Source organism: Bos indicus x Bos taurus, chromosome 8, assembly GCF_003369695.1.
Source record: "Bos indicus x Bos taurus breed Angus x Brahman F1 hybrid chromosome 8, Bos_hybrid_MaternalHap_v2.0, whole genome shotgun sequence".
NCBI lineage: Eukaryota > Metazoa > Chordata > Mammalia > Artiodactyla > Bovidae > Bos > Bos indicus x Bos taurus.
In genome coordinates this window covers 48,083,652-48,104,492 of record NC_040083.1, presented here as the reverse complement: position 1 = coordinate 48,104,492, position 20,841 = coordinate 48,083,652, and the positions used below count along the sequence as shown (strand labels likewise).

Sequence of the window (20,841 nt, the reverse complement as noted above, 5' to 3'; positions counted from 1 at the left end):
GGAGAAGGAAATGGCAACTCATTCCAGTGTTCTTGCCTGGAGAATCCCAGGGACGGGGGAGCCTGGTGGGCTGCCATCTATAGAGTCGCACAGAGTCGGACACAACAGAAGCGACTTAGCAGCAGCAGCATACATATATATACATATACAACCTCTTCTTTACACATTCATCTATTGAAAGACATTTAGGTTGCTTCCAAGTCTTGGCTATTGTAAATAATGCTGCTATGAACGTAGGAGTGAATATATCTTTTCAAATTAGAGCTTCCTCCAGATATATGCCAGGAGTGGGACTGTAAGATTGTACAACAACTTTATTTCTAGTTTTTTGAGGAACCTCCATACTGTTTTCCATTATGGCTGTATCAATTTACATTCCCATCAACAGCGTAGGAGGGTTCCTTTTTCTCCACACCCTCTTCAGCATTTGTTATTTGTAGATGTTTTGCTGATGGCCATTCTGACTGATGTGAAGTGATACCTGACTGTAGTTTTGACTTGCTTTTCTCCAACAGTTAGCAATGTTGACCATCTTTTCATGTGCTGGTTGGCTATCTTATCATTACTTTTAAAGAATCAACTTTTAATTTGTCCATCCATTCAGTCTGTCTTTGCCTTCCATCTACTTTCTGTTTTAGTCTTTGAGGTTTCTTTCTTCTGCTTTCTTACAATTTATAGCTTTCTCTTCCCCATTCCTTAAGTTGAATGCTCATCTCATTTCCAGTCTTCCTTCTTTTCCAAAATAAACAGCTAAGGGACTTCCCTGGCAATCCAGTGGTTACATACAAGTTTGTGTTCCCAACAAAGGGGGTGTAGGTTTGATCCCTGGTTGAGGAACTAAGATTCCACATGCTGTGTGACCAAATAAGTAATAAACTTTTTTTTAAAAGCAGCTAATATGTTTTCTCTAGGTTTTAAAGGTAAATACAGGGAATTCCCCAGCAATGCAGTGGTTAGGATTCTATATTCTCACTGCTGAGGGCCAGTTAGGGAAATAAAATGGAGATAGTCTTGTTCAGGCTTCAGAGGCAAGAGAGCAGAGCAAGCCTCTGACCTTTCTTCTGACCTACCGAGATACTGCCCTGACTACTGCTCTACTGCTGTATCAGTCACATCTGCTACGAGTGCTGGTTGAGAGGCACCATAGATACACAGAGGGTGAGTCTTGGAATTTGTTGAACCCCTGGAAGGGGTCTGGCCAACCACTCCTGTGACCTAACAAACTTCCAAGGAACACAGAACAAAGCAAACAGCATTGTAAAAAAAGATTAACATAATACCAGACCTGCAGTTTTGCTTATAGACTGGTGACATTATCAGTTCTCATCCTGGGATTATGATCCAGAACCCCAAACTGCTATTTTTGAAGTCTCACCTACAGAGCAGACATGCTGCCTGGGACCTTTTCCCAGTTGGAACTCCAGATATGCTATGACATGGGACTTTTCAGCACTGTTTAAGTCTGGATATTTGTCAAAACCCAATTTGGTGATATATCCTTTGCTGTTTCTCTTTCCTTTTAATGTTAGTATATTGAAAGAAAGCTAGATAATTCTCTAATAAATACTGGTATTATTTATTTGTATAGAACGAGTGGCTTACTTAACCAATCCTTTGAACCTGAAATGAAAGTAAAAACTTTCAGCAAAACACAGCCCAAGTTCAATCCCTGGGGTCAGAGACTAAAATCCCGCAAGCTGCACAGCATGGTCAAAAAAAAGGTAAATCCAGTTATGTAGCACTCTCATAACCTTTTAGTTCTACTATATTGTCACTGATACTTGAGATATTTAGAACGCTAATTTTGAATTTTATATCACATGTTTTTAATTTAGCACTTTGCTTTTGAATGCATGCTGCTGCTGCTAAGTCGCTTCAGTCATGTCTGACTCTGTGCGACCCCATAGACGGCAGCCCACCAGGCTCCACCGTCCCTGGAATTCTCCAGGCAAGAACACTGGAGTGGGTTGCCATTTCCTTCTCCAATGCATGAAAGCGAAAAGTGAAAATGAAGTCGCTCAGTCGTGTCCGACTCTTTGCTACCCCATGGACTGCAGCCTACCAGGCTCTTCCATCCATGGGATTTTCCAGGCAAGAGTACTGGAGTGGGGTGCCATTGCCTTCTCTGAAATGAGTTCTATAGGATACTGATTCTTTGAAATGTGTCAATATTTATTTATGGCCTAACAGGTAGTCTGTTTTTAAACTAAGCATTCTTAAAAAGAGACACATTGTCCAATTATTAAGTATAGAATCTTATATTTGTACTTGAGACCAAGAACGTTTTGCTCTTTAAATTTTCTCTGTCTACAGTGACTTCTGTCTTCTCGATCTATCAAAAACTGAGACATATGTATTAAAATCTCCCAAATGTTGTTCAGTCAATAAGTTGTATACAACTCTTTGCAACCCCACAGACTGAAGCATGCCAGTCTTCCCTATCCTTCACCATCTCCTGGAACTTGCTCAAACTCATGCCCATTGAGTCAGTGAAGCCACCCAACCATCTCAACCTCTATCACCCCCTTCTCCTCCTGCCCTCAATCTTTGCCAGCATCAGGGTCTTTTCCAATGAGTCAGCTCTTCACATTAGGTGGCCAAAGTAGTGGAATTTCAGCTTCAGCATCAGTCCTTCCAGTGAATATTCAGGACTGATTTACTTTAGGATTGACTGGTTTGATCACCTTGCAATTCAAGGGACTCTCAAGAGTCTTCTCCAGCACCAGAGTTTGAAAGCATCAGTTCTTTGGTGCTCAGCCTTCTTTATGGTCCAACTCTCATATCCATACATGAGTACTGGTAAAACCATAGCTTTGGCTGTATGGACCTTTATATATGCTGTCTGCCTTTTAATATGCTGTCAAGGTTTGTTATAACTTTTCTTCCCATAAGCAAGCATCTTTTAATTTCAAGGCTATAGTCACCATCCGCAGTGATTTTGGAGCTCAAAAAAATAAAATCTGTCACTGTTTCCATTTTTTCTCCATTTATTTGCCATGAAGTGATGGCACCAGATGTCATGATCTTAGTTCTCTGGATGTTGAGTTTTAAGCCAATTTTAAGCAGGGCAAAAGCTAACCAAATTTTGACAAGAGAACACACTGGTCATAGCAAACACGCTCTTCCAACAACACAAGAGATGACTCTACACATAGACATCACCAGATGGTAAATACTGAAATCAGATTGATTATATTCTTCACAGCTGAAGATGGAGAAGCTGTACACAGTCAGCAAAAACAAGACCAAGAGCTGACTGTGGCTCAGATCAGGAGTTCCTTATTGCAAAATTCAGACTTAAATTGAAGAAAGTAGGGAAGACTATTAGACCATTCAGGTATGACCTAAATCAAATCCCCTATGATTATATAGTGGAAGTGACAAATAGATTCAAGGGATTAGATCTGGTAGACAGAATGCCTGAAGAACTATGGACAAAGGCTCACAACATTGTATAGGAGGCAGTGACCAAAACTATCTCAAAGAAAAAGAAATGCAAGAAAGCAAAATGGTTGTCCAAGGAGGCCTTACAAATACCTGAGAAAAGAAGAGGAGTGAAGGCTTTAAAAGAGAAAGGGAAAGAAATAACCAACTGAATGCAGAGTTCCAAAGAATAGCAAGGAGAGATAAGAAAGCCTTCCTAAGTAAACAACGCAAAGAAATAGAGGAAAACAATAGAATGGGAGAGACTAAAGATCTCTTCAAGAAAATTAGAGATACCAAGGGAACATTTCATGCAAAGATGGGCTCGATAAAGGACAGAAATGGTATGGACCTAACAGAAGCAGAAGAACTTAAGAAGAGGTGGCAAGAACACAGAGAACAACTGTACAAAGTCTTAATGACCTGGATAACCACAATGATGTGTTCACTCACCTAGAGCCAGACATCCAGGAATATAAAATCAAGTGGGCCTTAGAAAGAAATACTACAAAAAAGCTAGTGGAGGTGTTAGAATTCCAGTTGAGCTATTCCAAATCCTGAAAGATGATCCTGTTAAAATGATGCTGCACTCAATATACCAGCAAATCTGGAAAACTTAGCAGTGGCCACAGGACTGGAAAAGGCCAGTTCGATTTCAATCCCAAAGAAGGGCAATGCCAAAGAATGTTCAAACTACTGTGCAATTGCACTCATTTCACATGTTGGCAAGGTTATGTTCAAGCTAGGCTTCAACAGTACGTGAACTGAAAACTTCCAGATGTACAAGCTGGATTTAGAAGAGGCAGAGGAACCAGAGATCAAATTGCCAACATCTTTTGGATCATAGAGAAAGCAAGGGAATTACAGGAAAGCATATACTTCTGCTTCATTGACTATGCTAAAGCGTTTGACTGTGTGGATCACAACAAAATGTGGAAAATTCTTCAAGAGATGGGAATACCAGACCACCTGACCTGCCACCTGAAAAATCTGTGTACAGGTCAAGAAGCAACAGTTAGAACCAGACATGGAACAATGGACTGGTTCCATTTTGGAAAAGGAGTATTGTCACCTTGCTTATTTAACTTATATGCAGCATACATCATGTGATATGTAGGGCTGGATGAAGCACAGCTGGAATCAAGATTTCTGGAAGAAATATCAATAACCTCAGATAGGCAGATGATACCAATTTAATGGCAGAAAGTGAAGAGGAACTAAAAAGCCTCTTAATGAGAATGAAAGAGAAGAGTGAAAAAACTGGCTTAAAACTCAACATTCAAAAAACTAAGATCATGGCATCCAGTCCCATCACTTTATGGCAAATAGATGGGCAAAATCTCCCACTATGATTACATATTTGTCTATTGTTGCTTTTGTTGGATTATTTTAGCACCTACCTATCATCTATATATTTGGAAAATACATTATTGGAAGCATTCAAACAGGACTATTTGTTTGAAAATTTTTATTATTACATACTAATCCTTTAATTTTTATATTATATATTTCTTCATAATCTAGTCAGATATGATAATGCACCAGATTTCTTTTGATTATATAACTTATAATATTTTCCATTCTATCTTAACCTTATTTTGTCCTTATGTCATAACTGTAATCTAATTAACAATATACAGGTATGTTTTTAAAAAGCTATTCTGGGGACTTCCCTGGTGGTCCAGTGGCTAAGACTTCATGCTCTCAATGCAGGGGACCTGGGTTCAATCCCTGGTCAAGGAACTTGATCCCATAGGCTACAACTAAGAGTTTATGTGTTGTAACTAAAAGTTCCTGCATGCTCAACTAAAACCCAGGGTAGCCAAATAAATAAATAAAAGTTTTTTAAAAAACTATCCTGACAATCTATAATTTTTAACTATAGAATTAAGTCCATGTAAATATATTGTGATTACTGACATATTTGGATATATTTTTCCATAGTATTTCAAGCTTTCATTTTTTCTGCCCTTTGTTTCTTGCTGTTTTTCTCCTTTTTTCCTCCTATCTCCTCATATTTCCTTCTTACATTTAAACTGACTGTAGATATTTTTCTCATTCTTTTTTGTCTTCTACTGGTTTGAAAGATACACACCTTATCTCTATTTTCTTAATCACTAGACTATAAATGGCCACTTAGCTTAATAGAAAATAAAATTAGTTTTTATCCACCTTACAAACAAATATAAAAATTTTGGAGTGCTTTAAATACAATCACCTTACTTCTTATCATGAACCTGTGGTACTACATTGTAGCTTTATCTTAATTTTAACTTTTGTTTATATATTCCTATATGTTTACCATAATCTTCACTCACTATTTTCTCTTACATTTCAGACCATTTTTGAGGATCATTTTCTCCTTCTTCCTGAAGTACATCTTTTAGAAATTGCTTTGGACACTTCTTTGGTAAAATCCATTTTTCTATTACTGAAAGGTTTTTAATTAATCTTCATTCTTGAAGATTATGGGCTTTCCAGGTGGCGCAGTGGTAAAGAATCTGCCTGCAATGCTGGAGACCCAGGTTTGATCCCTGGGTAGGGAAGATCCCCTGGAGAAGGAAATGGTAATCCACTCCAATATTCTTGCCTGGAGAATTTCATAGACAGAGGAGCCTGGCAGGCTACAGTCCATGGGGTCACAAAGAGTTTGGACATGACTGACTAACACTTTGATTCTTGAAATATAATTTTGCTGAATATACATACATTCCAGGTCCTGGGAAATTTGCCTCAACACACTGAAGATATTACTCCATATCTTGTGGGTCCTACTTTTTAGAGGCCAAGTGTCAATATCACCGTCATTCCTTGGTTTATGAAATGTCTTCTCTCTCAGGCTACTTTTAACATCTTCCTTCCGTAACACAATCCTGAAAAATCATGGCTTTTAACAAAGTACCAACCATTAACTTTTGAAATTGGATTTCACATACTCTATTATCTCCTTTTGTAACTTTACAATCTTTTTTACTTTCTTACTTATCCTACCTAACATTTAATCTCTGTCACATTTTTCATATCCTTATATTTCTAGGCAGAATTCTGTTATTTCTTTAGATTTATTTTTCACTTTATTAATTCTTACTTCAGCTTGAATTGTCTGCTCTTGAACCCTTCCAGTATGTTTTAACTTTTATTTCCTTACCTAGAGGGTAAGTTGCATGAGGTCAAGTATTTGTGTTTATTATGTTCATTGCAATAAACCCTACCACTAATGTCTGGTGTGTGTGTGCTCAGTAGTTCAGTCGTGTCTGACTCTGCAACCCATAAGATTTTTTCAAGCAAAAATACTGGAGTGGGTTGCTATTTCCTCCTCCAGGGAATTTTTTCAACCTAGGGATCAAACCCTGCATCTCCTGCATTTGCGTATTTCCTTCATCTCCTGCGTTGGCAGACAGATTGTTTATCACTGAGCCATCTGGGAAGCCCCACTACTGAGCTATCAGGGAAGCCCTGTGTCTGTTATATGACACTAAACATTTAATTTATGATTATATGTTTTATTCCTGAAAATTCAATTTGGGTTTTTTTTCAACCTATTTATCCAATTTGATAGTCTTTTATTTCTTTGTCAGATTTTATTTCCTCCTGTTATTTTGTTAAGCAATAACATACATTTCTATATTCTATATCTAATAATTTCAAATTTTAATATCTTACCATTCTAATTCTGCTTATTGTTTCCACTACCCTTGTTCAACATAGCTCATTTTCTTGTATGTTTTAAATTTGCATGTGCTCAACGTCACTAGTTATTAAAGAAATGCAAATGAAAACTACAATTAGGTACCACCTCACACCAGTCAGAATGGCCATCACTAAAAAGTCTGCAAATAACAAATGCTAGGGACGGAGTAGAGAAAAGGGAACTCTCCTAAACTGCTGTGGGAAAGTAAGTTGGTACAGCCACTATGGAAAACCATGTGGAGGTTCCCAGAAACCTAAAGATAAAGTTGCCATATGATCCTGTAATCCCACTCCTGAGCACATGTTCAGATGAAACTATAATACAAAAAGATATATGAGCCCCAATATTCACAGAAACACTGTACACAATAGCCAAAACATGGAAGCAACCTAAATGTCCATCAACAAGTGACTGAATAAAGAAGATGTGGTACATTTATACAATGGAATAAAAAAAGAATGAAACATGGATGGACTTAGAGATTATCATACTAAAAAGTGAGGTAAGTCAGAATGAGTAAGATAAATATCATATGACATCACTTACATATAGAATCTTAAATATGACATAAATGAATCTATCTACAAAGCAGAAACAGACGCATAGAGAACAGACTTGTAGTTGCTGAGGGGGAGAGGGGAAGAGAAAGGGATGAACTGGGAGTTTAGGGCTGGTATTCAAACTATTATATTTAGAATGGAGAGACAATAAGTCCTAATGTAGAGCACAGGGAGCTATACTCAGCTGGTGATAAGCCATCATGGAAAAGAATATAAAAAAAGAACGTAGTATATGTGGATAACTAAGTCACTTTGCTATACAGCAGAGATTGGTACAACATTGTAATCAACTAAACTTCAACAAAAATAAAATAAAATAAATTTTCTTGAACTTTGTGGGAACTCTCTAAAGCCTAAAACAAAAGGAAAGTCCTCTAAGGAGTATTTGTGTTGGTTTGCTCTGTGCCTGAGGACATCAGTATCTCCTTTAAACTACAGTCCCTAGCCTATCATTCTTAGAACCACGAAAATAATATAAATTCAGCCAAATATGAAAGATATTGTCAGAGGAGACAGTTCTTTTCTTTAACCTCCCTCCAGTACCACACCCAATATTGCTGTCTGCTTCTGAGAGGGGAGTTTTCTTTTCTTAGTTCACCCATTACCTAAGGACATAGCTCTTTCTTTTTTTTAATATAAATTTATTTGTTTTAATTGGAGGCTAATTACTTTACAATATTGTACTGGTGTTGCCATACATCAACATGAATCCGCCACGGGTGTACACGTGTTCCCCATCCTGAACCCCCCTCCCACCTTCCTTCCCATACCATCCCTCTGGGTCATCCCAGTGCACCAGCCCCGAGCATCCTGTATCATGCATCGAACCTGGACTGGCGATTCGTTTCACATATGATATCATACATGTTTCAATGCCATTCTCCCAGATCATCCCACCCTCGCCCTCTCCCACAGAGTCCAAAAGACTGTTCTATACATCTGTGTCTCTTTTGCTGTCTCGCATACAGGGTTATCGTTACCATCTTTCTAAATTCCATATGTTTTTCCTGTGGTCATGTATGGATGTGAGAGTTGGACTGTGAAGAAGGCTGAGCACTGAAGAATTGATGCTTTTGAACTGTGGTGTTGGAGAAGACTCTAGAGAGTCCCTTGGACTGCAAGGAGATCCAACCAGTCCATTCTGAAGGAGATCAGCCCTGGGATTTCTTTGGAAGGAATGATGCTAAAGCTGAAACTCCAGTACTTTGGCCACCTCATGTGAAGAGTTGACTCATTGGAAAAGACTCTGATGCTGGGAGGCATTGGAGAGGAGGAAGGGGACGACAGAGGATGAGATGGCTGGATGGCATCACTGACTCGATGGATGTGAGTCTCAGTGAACTCCGGGAGTTGGTGATGGACAGGGAGGCCTGGAGTGCTGCGATTCATGGGGTCGCAAAGAGTCAGACATGACTGAGCAACTGATCTGATCTGATCTCATACTGTATTGGTGTTTTTCTTTCTGGCTTACTTCCTGGATTTATGTAAAGTGGTTTCTAATAAATCTATGACCTGCACTGACCCAGTACTTTGTCTCCAATATCCCTTATGTTCCAAAGCTCTAGACCACACATATCCAGTGATTTCAATACATGCAAAGGATTCAAAGTTCATTTGTTGTCTTAGTCTGCTCAGGCTGCCATAACAAAACATCACAGACTGAGTAATTTAAACAATTTATTGTCTCACCATTCTAGAGCCTAATAGTCCAAAGTCAGCATTCTAGCAGATTTGACTTCTGGTGAGGACCCTTTCTGTATTGCAGACAGCAGCCTTCTCACTGCCTCTTCAGGTTGAGGAAGTGGGTAAAGGAAGTCAAATGTCTCCAGAGTCTTCTTAAAAAGACACTAATCCAGTCAGATCAGAGTACCACACTTCCAACCTCATTTAACTTTAATTACTTCCTCAAAGGCCACATCTCCAAATATAGCCACACTGGGGCCTGAGACTTCAAATTCAGTATGAATTTTGGGAGGACATAAATATTCAGTCCACAACATTTGCCTCCATGTTCTCCTGTTCCTCTTTATTCCTAACCTTGGTGAATTTTCATAGTTTCTTAAAGGGAGTATTTGATTATTTCAAAAGGATTTTTTTCATTGTTGTTGAGTATTTTTAGATGTCACGCAGCAGACATGGGTTTCAGAATCTCTAGCTTTCCATATTGCCAGAAAAAGTCCTCTCTTCTCTGTGTATAATCTTGCAATAGGCAGTGCTATCCAATTTCATATACATGCTTCAAATAACACATCAAATTTATATTTCTAGCCCTAACTTCTCTCCTAAGCTTGAGATTCACTGCCAGCTGCTACTTGTAATCTTTACTTGGAAGTTTGTAAGATATTTAAAACTTAATGTATCCCAATCAGAACTTATAGTTTTCCTCTCAAATCTGCTCTTCCCCGATTTCCCTGTCTCAGTATATATGAAACACTGAATTACTCTAGCCAAAAAACCCAGACGTCAACCTTGACTCCTCATTTTTCCTTCCTTCCCGCATAGGTTGAAGTACAAGTCCTTTCTTCTCTATTTTCAACCTAGAGCCTCACTCTGTCCCCTGTGCTCCACCTTCTTATCTACCACTTTTGCCCAAGTCACCATAATATCTCATTTGAATACTGCTATCTTTCATTATAGGGGACTGTAATGCAAAAGTAGGAAGTCAAGAAACACCTGGAGTAACAGGCAAATTTGGCCTTGGGATACACAATGAAGCAGGGCAAAGACTAATAGAGTTTTGCCAAGAAAATGCACTGGTCATAACAAACACCCTCTTTCAACAACACAAGAGAAGACTCTACACATGGACATCACCAGATGGTCAACACCGAAATCAGATTGATTATATTCTTTGCAGCCAAAGATGGAGAAGCTCTATACAGTCAGCAAAAACAAGACCAGGAGCTGACTGTGCCTCAGACCATGAACTTCTTATTGCCAAATTCAGACTTAAATTTAAGAAAGTAGGGAAAACCACTAGACCATTCAGGTATGACCTAAATCAAATCCCTTATGATTATACAGTGGAAGTGAGAAATAGATTTAAGGGACTAGATGTGATAGACAGAGTGCCTGATGAACTATGGAATGAGGTTCGTGACATTGTGCAGGAGACAGGGATCAAGACCATCCCCATGGAAAAGAAATGCAAAAAAGCAAAATGGCTGTCTGGGGAGGCCTTACAAATCGCTGGGAAAAGAAGAGAAGTGAAAAGCAAAGGAGAAAAGGAAAGATATAAACATCTGAATGGAGAGTTCCAAAGAATAGCAAGAAGAGATAAGAAAGCCTTCCTCAGTGATCAATGCAAAGAAATAGAGGAAAACAACAGAATGGGAAAGACTAGAGATCTCTTCAAGAAAATCAGAGATATCAAAGGAACATTTCATGTAAAGATTGGCTTGATAAAGGACAGAAATTGTATGGACCTAACAGAAGCAGAAGATATTAAGAAGAGATGGCAAGAATACACAGAAGAACTGTACAAAAAAGATCTTCATGACCCAGATAATCACGATGGTGTGATCACTGACCTAGAGCCAGACATCCTGGAATGTGAAGTCAAGTGGGCCTTAGAAAGTATCACTATGAACAAAGCTAGTGGGGGTGATGGAATTCCAGTTGAGCTGTTCCAAATCCTGAAAGATGATGCTGTGAAAGTGCTGCACTCAATATGCCAGCAAATTTGGAAAACTCAGCAGTGGCCAGAGGACTGGAAAAGGTCAGTTTTCATTCCAATCCCAAAGAAAGGTAATGCCAAAGAATGCTCACACTACTGCACAATTGCACTCATCTCACACGCTAGTAAAGTAATACTCAAAATTCTCCAAGCCAGGCTTCAGCAATATGTGAACCGTGAACTTCCTGATGTTCAAGCTGGTTTTAGAAAAGGCAGAGGAACCAGAGATTAAATTGCCAACATCCGCTGGATCATGGAAAAAGCAAGAGAGTTCCAGAAAAACATCTATTTCTGCTTTATTGCCTATACCAAAGCTTTTGACTGTGTGGATCACAATAGACTGTGGGAAATTCTGAAAGAGATGAGAATACCAGACCACCTGACCTGCCTCTTGAGAAATCTGTATGCTGGTCAGGAAGCAACAGTTAGAACTGGACATGGGACAACAGACTGGTTCCAAATAGGAAAAGGAGTATATCAAGGCTGTATATTGTCACCCTGCTTATTTAACTTATATGCAAAGTACATCATGAGAAATGCTGGACTGGAAGAAACACAAGCTGGAATCAAGATTGCCAGGAGAATTATCAATAACCTCAGATATGCAGATGACACCACCCTTATGGCAGAAAGTGAAGAGAAACTAAAAAGCCTCTTGATGAAAGTGAAAGTGGAGAGTGAAAAAGTTGGCTTAAAGCTCAACATTCAGAAAACGAAGATCATGGCATCCGGTCCCACCACTTTATGGGAAATAGATGGGGAAACAGTGGAAACGGTGTCAGACTTTATGTTTTTGGGCTCCAAAATCACTACAGATGGTGACTGCAGCCATGAAATTAAAAGACGCTTACTCCTTGGAAGGAAAGTTATGACCAACCTAGATAGCATATTCAAAAGCAGAGACATTACTTTACCAACAAAGGTTCTTCTAGTCAAGGCTACGGTTTTTCCTGTGGTCATGTATGGATGTGAGAGTTGGACTGTGAAGAAGGCTGAGCGCCAAAGAATGGATGCTTTTGAACTGCGGTGTTGGAGAAGACTCTTGAGAGTCCCTTGGCCTGCAAGGAGATCCAACCAGTCCATTCTGAAGGAGATCAGCCCTGGGATTTCTTTGGAAGGAATGATGCTAAAGCTGAAACTCCAGTACTTTGGCCACTTCATGTGAAGAGTTGACTCATTGGAAAAGAGTCTGATGCTGGGAGGGATTGGGGGCAGGAGGAGAAGGGGACGACAGAGGATGAGATGGCTGGATAGCATCACTGACTCAATGGACGTGAGTCTCAGTGAACTCAGGGAGTTGGTGTTTGACAGGGAGGCCTGGCGTGCTGCGATTCATGGAGTCGCAAAGAGTCGGACAAGACTGAGCGACTGATCTGATCTGATCTGATCTGATCACCTCCTAAGTAAGCACCCTGCTTCTACGCTAACCCTTCTAAAACCAGAGACTCCACAAAGCAGTTAAAGTGATCCTTTCAAAATGCAAATCACATCACTTCTCAATAATTTAAAATTCTCCATTTGTTTCCCATTACAAGTCTAACCTTATTGACACTTAAACGCGGCCCTAAATGTTATAACAGTTGCCCATATCTCTGAGTTCACCAAGTCTGTGTGTCCCTGCACTCACCACACCTGAGCACTCTGGCTCTCTATTTCTCAAATCACTTAGTTCACTCCCACCTCAGGGCCTTTACACCTGCTGTTCCCTCTGCAGGAACATAATTCCCCATGATGGCTGTTTCACTGAGTTCTCAGCTCAACTGCCATCTCTTCCCTAACCCTGCTAGATAGTTGTCATTTGTTCCTCCAAACATAATGTCTACTGTTCTCCATTACCCCCTGTTCCCCAGGAAGCTGACCTTCACAAGATGTATCAACCAGGCCTCTTTGGTCTCTCTTTCTGTTGGGTTTTGCCAGTGGGAAGCAATGGCAGGAAACAGAAGGGCAGAAGGAAAGAAAGATCTAGGTATTTCCCTGGTTCCCTCCATGCTGAGTTATTGGTTGGTGGTGGCCATGTTCTTTTACCAAAGTTCTATAGCCATCACTTACCATAAGGTTCCACTCATGGCTCCTTCCCTTTATCCTTTTAAGATCAGGAGCAACAGCCTATTTTGGGGTCTAGGGTGGTTTCATCATCTCTTGTTTGTTTACTTTCATTAAAATCTCTTTTACCTTGAGTATGCCATCCGTTTCCTTATGTATTATGTATTAGTATTATGTATTAGTCTGCTAGGGTTGCCATTACAAAGTACCACTAACTGTGTGACTTAAATAACAGAAATTTACTGTCTCACAATTCTAGAAGTTAGATATCCAAAACCAAGGTGTGGACAGGGCTGGCTCCTTCTGAGAACTGTGAGGGGGAATCTGTTCTATGCCTCTCCCCTAGCTGATGAAGTTTTGCTGGCAATCTTTGGCATTCCTTGGCTTATAAAAGCATCATCCCAATCTCTGCCTTCATCTTCACATGATGTTCTCTGCCTGTGTATCTCTGTCCAAATTTCTCCTTTATGTCATATTGAATTAGAAATTACTCTAATGATGGAATTTAACTAATTGGACGTGCAATGACCCTATTTCCAAATAAGGCCACTTTCTGAGGTACTTTCCATACTGTTCATGGGGTTCTCAACAAAAGTCCATCTAGTCAAAGCTTTGGTTTTTCCAGTAGTCATGTTTGAATGTGAGAGTTGGACCATAAAGAAAGCTGAGCACCAAAGAATTGATGCTTTTGATCTGTGATGTTGGAGAAGACTCTTGAGAGTCCCTTGGACTGCAAGGAGATTCAGCCAGTCCATCCTCAAGGAAATCAGTCCTGAATATTCATTGGAAGGACTGATGCTGAAGCTGAAATTCCAATACTTTGGCCACCTGATGTGAAGAACTGACTCGTTTGAAAAGACCCTGATGCTGGGAAATATTGAAGGTGGGAGGAGAAGGGGATGACAGAGGATGAGATGGTTGGATGGCATCACTGATTCAATGGACATGAGTTTGAGTAAGATCTGGGAGTTGGTGATGGACAGGGAAGCCTGGTGTGCTGCAGTCCATGGTGTCACAAAGAGTCAGACACAACTAAGTGACTGAACTGAACTGAACTGAGGTCCTGGGGTAGGATTTCATACATATTTTGGAAAGACATGATTCAACCCATAACACCTTTTTGGACTCTGATAGATATTTCCTACCTGTCATCAATGTTTATCACATTTCCCTATTTTATTTTCTTATGGTACTCATTGTTATTTGAAATTATTTTATTTGTATGTACATATATTTGCTTTCTCATTTCTTTTTCTTTCAATAGAATAAAGGTGCATGATGGCAAGGTTTTTTTTTTTTTTTTTGCTTTTGCTTTAACTATATAGTATGTGACACATACTAAGAGGTCAATAAGTCATTATTGAATAAATGGCAACATCTAAAGTTTGGTTTAGAATCTTAAACTGCTATAGATTCTAGTTATTACTGCATATAAATTATAATGTTCATTTGCTACTGTAACATCTCTGTTACCCATAAAGGAAGTTCACATTCGGTATTTGAGGAAACATCCTCATGGAGAATGAGGACACTTGGGCTTTTTTGGTCCCAAATCTTCATTTACTTAATAAGTCATATAAAGGAATCTTGTAATCTCTCTGAATCTCCCCAAATGGGAATAAAAAGTTTTCTATCCCTAAGCCACCAAGGTTGGTGGCAATATTTTTTTAGCTTCAAAGTAATATAATTCAGCATTAGTTCTTAGCAGAGATCAGGACAACAGTGGCTCTTACAGGTAAACCATCCTACAGTAAGCATTTGAGTGCTTTTAAACCCTGCTGTCACCCTCCTGGGCATAATGTTAAAGTTATGTATTTCACATTTTTCTTCATCACAAAATCTACTGGAAAATAGAGGAGAGTGTCTTAAATGTGACTCACTAGTAGTACTCTGCAACATGTGTATCTGTGTGTCACACTGCAGCTGGTGTGATAGGCACCAGCCCATCTATATGCATATACATTCCTCTTACTATGGTGAGAAATCAAGGTTCATACAATACAAATGTCATTTCTTGCTACTAAGGAGGCTTTATCCAAACCTGTGATTTTAGAGTTTCTCCTTCTGTTCACTAACTGGAGGACTAAAATGGAGCTGGCAGTGGTTTAGTCGCTAAGTCGTGACCGACTCTTGTGATCCCATGGACTGTGGCCTGCCAGGCTTTTCGGTCCATGTGGAACCACAGAACACTATAATCCAACCCTTCATTATAGAGGTGAGGAAATCAAGGCTCAGTATGATGAAGTGAATTATTTAAGGTCATTAAATGTCTTTGTATTACCACAGAGGTAACCATCCCTAGAGACAGACAATCCTGTCCTGATTTGCCTGAATAGAGCTTTCCCAAGGTTCTCCAGCATATTCAGACTTTAAAGACTCTGGACTTGTAGCTAGCTTGGATTCTAGGATTTCAGTCAGAAGGTTGAATCCTAGGAACCAGCTACTTCTTCCTTCTTACTGCCAGGGGAGAACTATCTTAAGAGACAGCCAAGCAACCCCTTGAAAAAACCAGAGTTTGCTTATTTCCTCAGGCCCAATACAGCACCTAGGACCTCAGTCTACACCAGCCCAAGGAGAGTCCATTCAATTTCATGGCTTATCCTTGCCACTTATCCTTCCCACAATCTCTTATCTTCATGCTACTACTCTGGGATTCTTTTCTCTGATCTTCCTTCCAGTAAAGATATCCCATTCATTTGGCAAACATTTATCAAACACCTATTATGTGCCAGGCATCCTACTAGAACCTAGAGATAACAAGATGGCATTTCTTCACTCAAGAAGATAACACTCTGACTAGAGAGAATATAAAGACATAATTATTTTAAAGTGTGTTAAGTGGAGTATTATTGCAGAAAAAGATAGGACTGAGCTGTTTCCTGACTCAAGACAGTTTGCATTAAGATAGTGAACACTTAGTCCTTGGCATTTCTCTCATCTATTTCCTCTTTTGCATCCCTCCTGTTGCCCTGGTTCCAGGCTTTATTATCTCTTAACTGAACTAGTGCAATGCCCTCCTAATGTTCTCTCTGTCTCCATTCTCACCTTTGCCAGCCTTTCACTTCTCTACCAAAATGATATAGGAAAAAAAAATTAAATCAGTATGGCTGCAACATAGTAGAAACTGAATAAATACTTATTGAATAACATCACTCCTTTATCAGATCATATCCGATCAGATCAGTTGCTCAGTCATGTCCGACTCTTTGCGACCCCATGAATCACAGCACGCCAGGCCTCCCTGTCCATCACCAACTCCCAGAGTTCACTGAGACTCACGTCCATCGAGTCAGTGATGCCATCCAGCCATCTCATCCTCTGTCGTCCCCTTCTCCTCCTGCCCCCAATCCCTCCCAGCATCAGACTCTTTTCCAATGAGTCAATAGTAAACCCATTGACTTACTGTATCGAATATTACAGAATCTATAAAAATGCATTCTTAAGGAATACTTAAAGACAAAATAAATATTCAACATGTGAAAAAGTTTTTTTAAAGCAAACTATAAATCTATCACTGACTCAATGGACATGAATTTGAGTAAACTCCCGGAGTTGGTGATGGACAGGGAGGCCTGGCGTGCTGCTGTCCATGGGGTCGCAAAGAGTCAGACACAACTGAGCAACTGAACTGAACTGATAAATCTATACTATATATGATGTAATACAAAGTATTTATTGCGTTTTTATGTGTAAATGTACTAGTAGACCATATGTACTAATACACTAATGTATGCATATGAGTAAATGTACTAATAGCATGTAGATACTAACGCACACATACCCCACACCCACACACCCATACATTAATTTACATTTCCTGACACTGTAATTAAAAGTGCATATTTCAAAATACCCTTTGTCAATAACTTTTTCATCTTTGTCCAATTGATAGGCTAAAGTATACTGTTATTTTAGATTTTTAGCTACTAATTAACATTATATTGCAAATCTTTGACTCATTATTAATGAGGGAAAAAGGTACTCAAACTCTGCTGGTGGTAAGAAGATCGATAGTCACTTTCAGGGGCAATTTGATGGTATTTATTGGGCTTCCCTGGTGGCTCAGTTGGTAAAGAATTCACCTGCAATGCAGGAGACCTGGGTTCCATCCATGGGTTGGGAAAATCCCCTAGTGCAAGGCATGGCAACCTATTCCAGTATTCTTGCCTGGAGAATCCCCATGGACAGAGGAGCCTGGCAGGGTGCAGTCCAAGGGGATGTAAGGAGGTGGACACAACTGAGCGACTAAGCACAGCACATTAAAACATTACACAAACACACCCTGAGTAATTCCACTTCTCAGAATCAGTCTTGGAAAAACTACTTGCATAAGTGCCCAAGGACATATACACACATTGTAAAACTGTTTGTCATTGAAACAAAACAAAACAAGAGCTTATGTGGAATTCCAGTTGAGCTATTTCAAATCCTGAAAAATGATGCTGTGAAAGTGCTGCACTCAATATGCCAGCAAATCTGGAAAACTCAGCAGTGGCCACAGGACTGGAAAAGGTCAGTTTTCATTCTAATCCCAAAGAAAGGCAATGCCAAAGAATACTCAAACTACCACACAATTGCACTCATCTCACACGCTAGTAAAGTAATCCTCAAAATTCTCCAAGCCAGGCTTCAGCAATATGTGAACCATGAACTTCCTAATGTTCAAGCTGGTTTTAGAAAAGGCAGAGGAACCAGAGATCAAATTGCCAACATCTGCTGGATCATGGAAAAAGCAAGAGAGTTCCAGAAAAACATCTATTTCTGCTTTACTGACTATGCCAAAGCCTTTGACTGTGTGGATCACAATAAACTGTGGAAAATTCTAAAAGAGATGGGAATACCAGACCACCTGACCTGCCTCTTGAGAAACCTGTATGCAGGTCAGGAAGCAACAGTTAGAACTGGCCATGGAACAACAGACTGGTTCCAAATAGGAAAAGGAGTACTTCAAGGCTGTATATTGTCACCCGGCTTATTTAACTTCTATGCAGAGTACATCATGAGAAACGCTGGGCTGGAAGAAGCACAAGCTGGAATCAAGATTGCCGGGAGAAATATCAATAACCTCAGATATGCAGATGACACTACTCTTATGGCAGAAAGCGAAGAAGAACTAAAGAGCCTCTTGATGAAAGTGAAAGAGAAGAGTGAAAAAGCTGGCTTAAAGCTCAACATTCAGAAAACTAAGATCATGGCATCCAGTCCCATCATTTCATGGCAAATAGATGGGAAAACAGTGGAAACAGTGGCTGACTTTATTTTTCTGGGCTCTAAAATCACTGCAGATGGTGACTGTAGCCATGAAATTTAAAGACGCTTATTCCTTGGAAGGAAAGTTATGATCAACCCATTAACTTTAAAAACTTAAAAAAGCAGAGCCATTATTAAAAAGCAGAGACATTACTTTGCCAACAAAGGTCCGTCTAGTCAAGGCTATGGTTTTTCCAGTGGTCATGTATGGATGTGAGAGTTGGACTATAAAGAAAGCTGAGCACCAAAGAATTGATGCTTTTGATCTGTGGTGTTGGAGAAGACTATTGATCATACCTTGGACTGCAAGGAGATCAAATCGGTCCATCCTAAAGGAGATAAGTCCTGGGTGTTCATTGAAAGGACTGGTGTTGAAGCTGAAACCCCAATACTTTGGCCACTTCATGCGAAGAGCTGACTCATTTGAAAAGACCCTGATGCTGGGAAAGATTGAGGGGAGGAGAAGGCGACGACAGAGGATGAGATGGTTGAATGGCATCACCGACTCAATGGACATGGGTTTGGGTGGACTCCAAGAGTTGGTGATGGACAGGGAGGCTTGGCTTGCTGCAGTTCAATGGGTTGCTAAGAATTGGACATACCTCAGCGACTGAACTGAACTGATGTTTCATTAACCAGGAAAAGTGAAAGCAAAAGAGAAAGTCACTCAGTCATATCTGACTCTGTGTGACCCCATGGACTATACAGTCCATGAAATTCTCCAGGCCAGAATAGTGGAATGGGTAGTTGATTCCTTCTCCAGGGGATCTTCCCAACCCAGCGATTGAACCCAGGTCTCCCACATTGCAGGTGGATTCTTTACTGTCTGAGCCACCAGGGAAGCTCAATCAACCCGGAAATGGCTAAATAAATATAGTATATCCATATCAAAAATATTATATAGCAATGAAAAAAACAAAGAAGTAGTTTTAAAGACTGACCTCAAAAGATTTTAAACATACTTTTGAGTGAAATACAAAGGGAAAAATTATATGTAGTATATGATACTATTTTTACAAAAAGCAATTTTGAACTGTGGTGTTGGAGAAGACTCTTGAGAGTCCCTTGGACTGCAAGGAGGTCCAACCAGTCCATTCTGAAGGAGATCAGCCCTGGGATTTCTTTGGAAGGAATGATGCTAAAGCTGAAGCTCCAGTACTTTGGCCACCTCATGCGAAGAGTTGACTCATTGGAAAAGACTCTGATGCTGGGAGGGATTGGGGGCAGGAGGAGAAGGGGATGACAAAGGATGAGATGGCTGGATGGCATCACTGACTCAATGGATATGAGTCTGAGTGAACTCTGGGAATTGGTGATGGACAGGAAGGCCAGGCGTGCTGCGATTCATGGAGTTGCAAAGAGTCAAACACGACTGAGCAACTAAACTGAACTGAACTGAATATTATACATATTCCCAAATTACAGATGCAGTATAAAAATGCTCAGAATAAAAAAGACACTCAACATATTTAATATGGTTACATTTGGGGTAGACACTCAATTTGGTGGGAACATGTTCCAAAGTGATTTCAACAGTCTTCATATTATAATCTGCTTCAAGAAGAATGTACTAATTTAGAACTATATATTAATTCATAAATACACATTTCTAAAAACCAAAATGCTTTCTGAATGTATCAAGTTCCACTGTAAAGATTATACGGTATTTTTTTTTAATATCAAGATCAAGTACTTTATGTAATGAACAGATAAAAATGCCCATATGGCTATGTGTACATGAACTAATTAATCTGTAGCATAGGGAACTTAGAAATTATTAGCCAAATTTATAGTTAATTTGTTTAACTGGTACCTGACTTAGTTTTATTATGTTAAGTTCCATATAGATCAGACAATTCAGGTGAAAATTTTTATGTCTGTCTACTTGGTTAATTTTTACTGTTTAAACTGTTTAGAATCTAGAGGATCAGAGACCTGCCTCACTGGTTTCAGTTATAACAAACTATTACATCAGAAATTTTTCTTCTTATCCTTTAAAGACATTAAGACCTAGAAAATTTCCACAACATATTAATAAAGAAGGCAGGTAAGTCATACATAACTGAAATGTTATATTTTAGCCAACCTGACAATTTCTTTCCCTTCATTTTAATAAATATTAACTATTGTTAACTATCATGTTTCCTTATAAATATGATCATTTGCAATGAAAGCATTAATTTGTGAAGAAGCATATA

At 39.4% G+C, this 20,841-nt stretch overlaps 1 protein-coding gene across 1 annotated transcript in view; it reads left to right on the top strand.

Moving 5' to 3' along the window:
• Positions 1-20,841, top strand: part of C8H9orf57 (chromosome 8 C9orf57 homolog) — an 85,799-nt gene that overhangs the window by 56,759 nt on the left and 8,199 nt on the right. Inside the window, exon 2 of the mRNA XM_027550202.1 lies at positions 20,560-20,690. Coding sequence (XP_027406003.1) covers positions 20,560-20,690 — 131 coding nt within the window. The remainder of the gene's footprint in view (positions 1-20,559; positions 20,691-20,841) is intronic.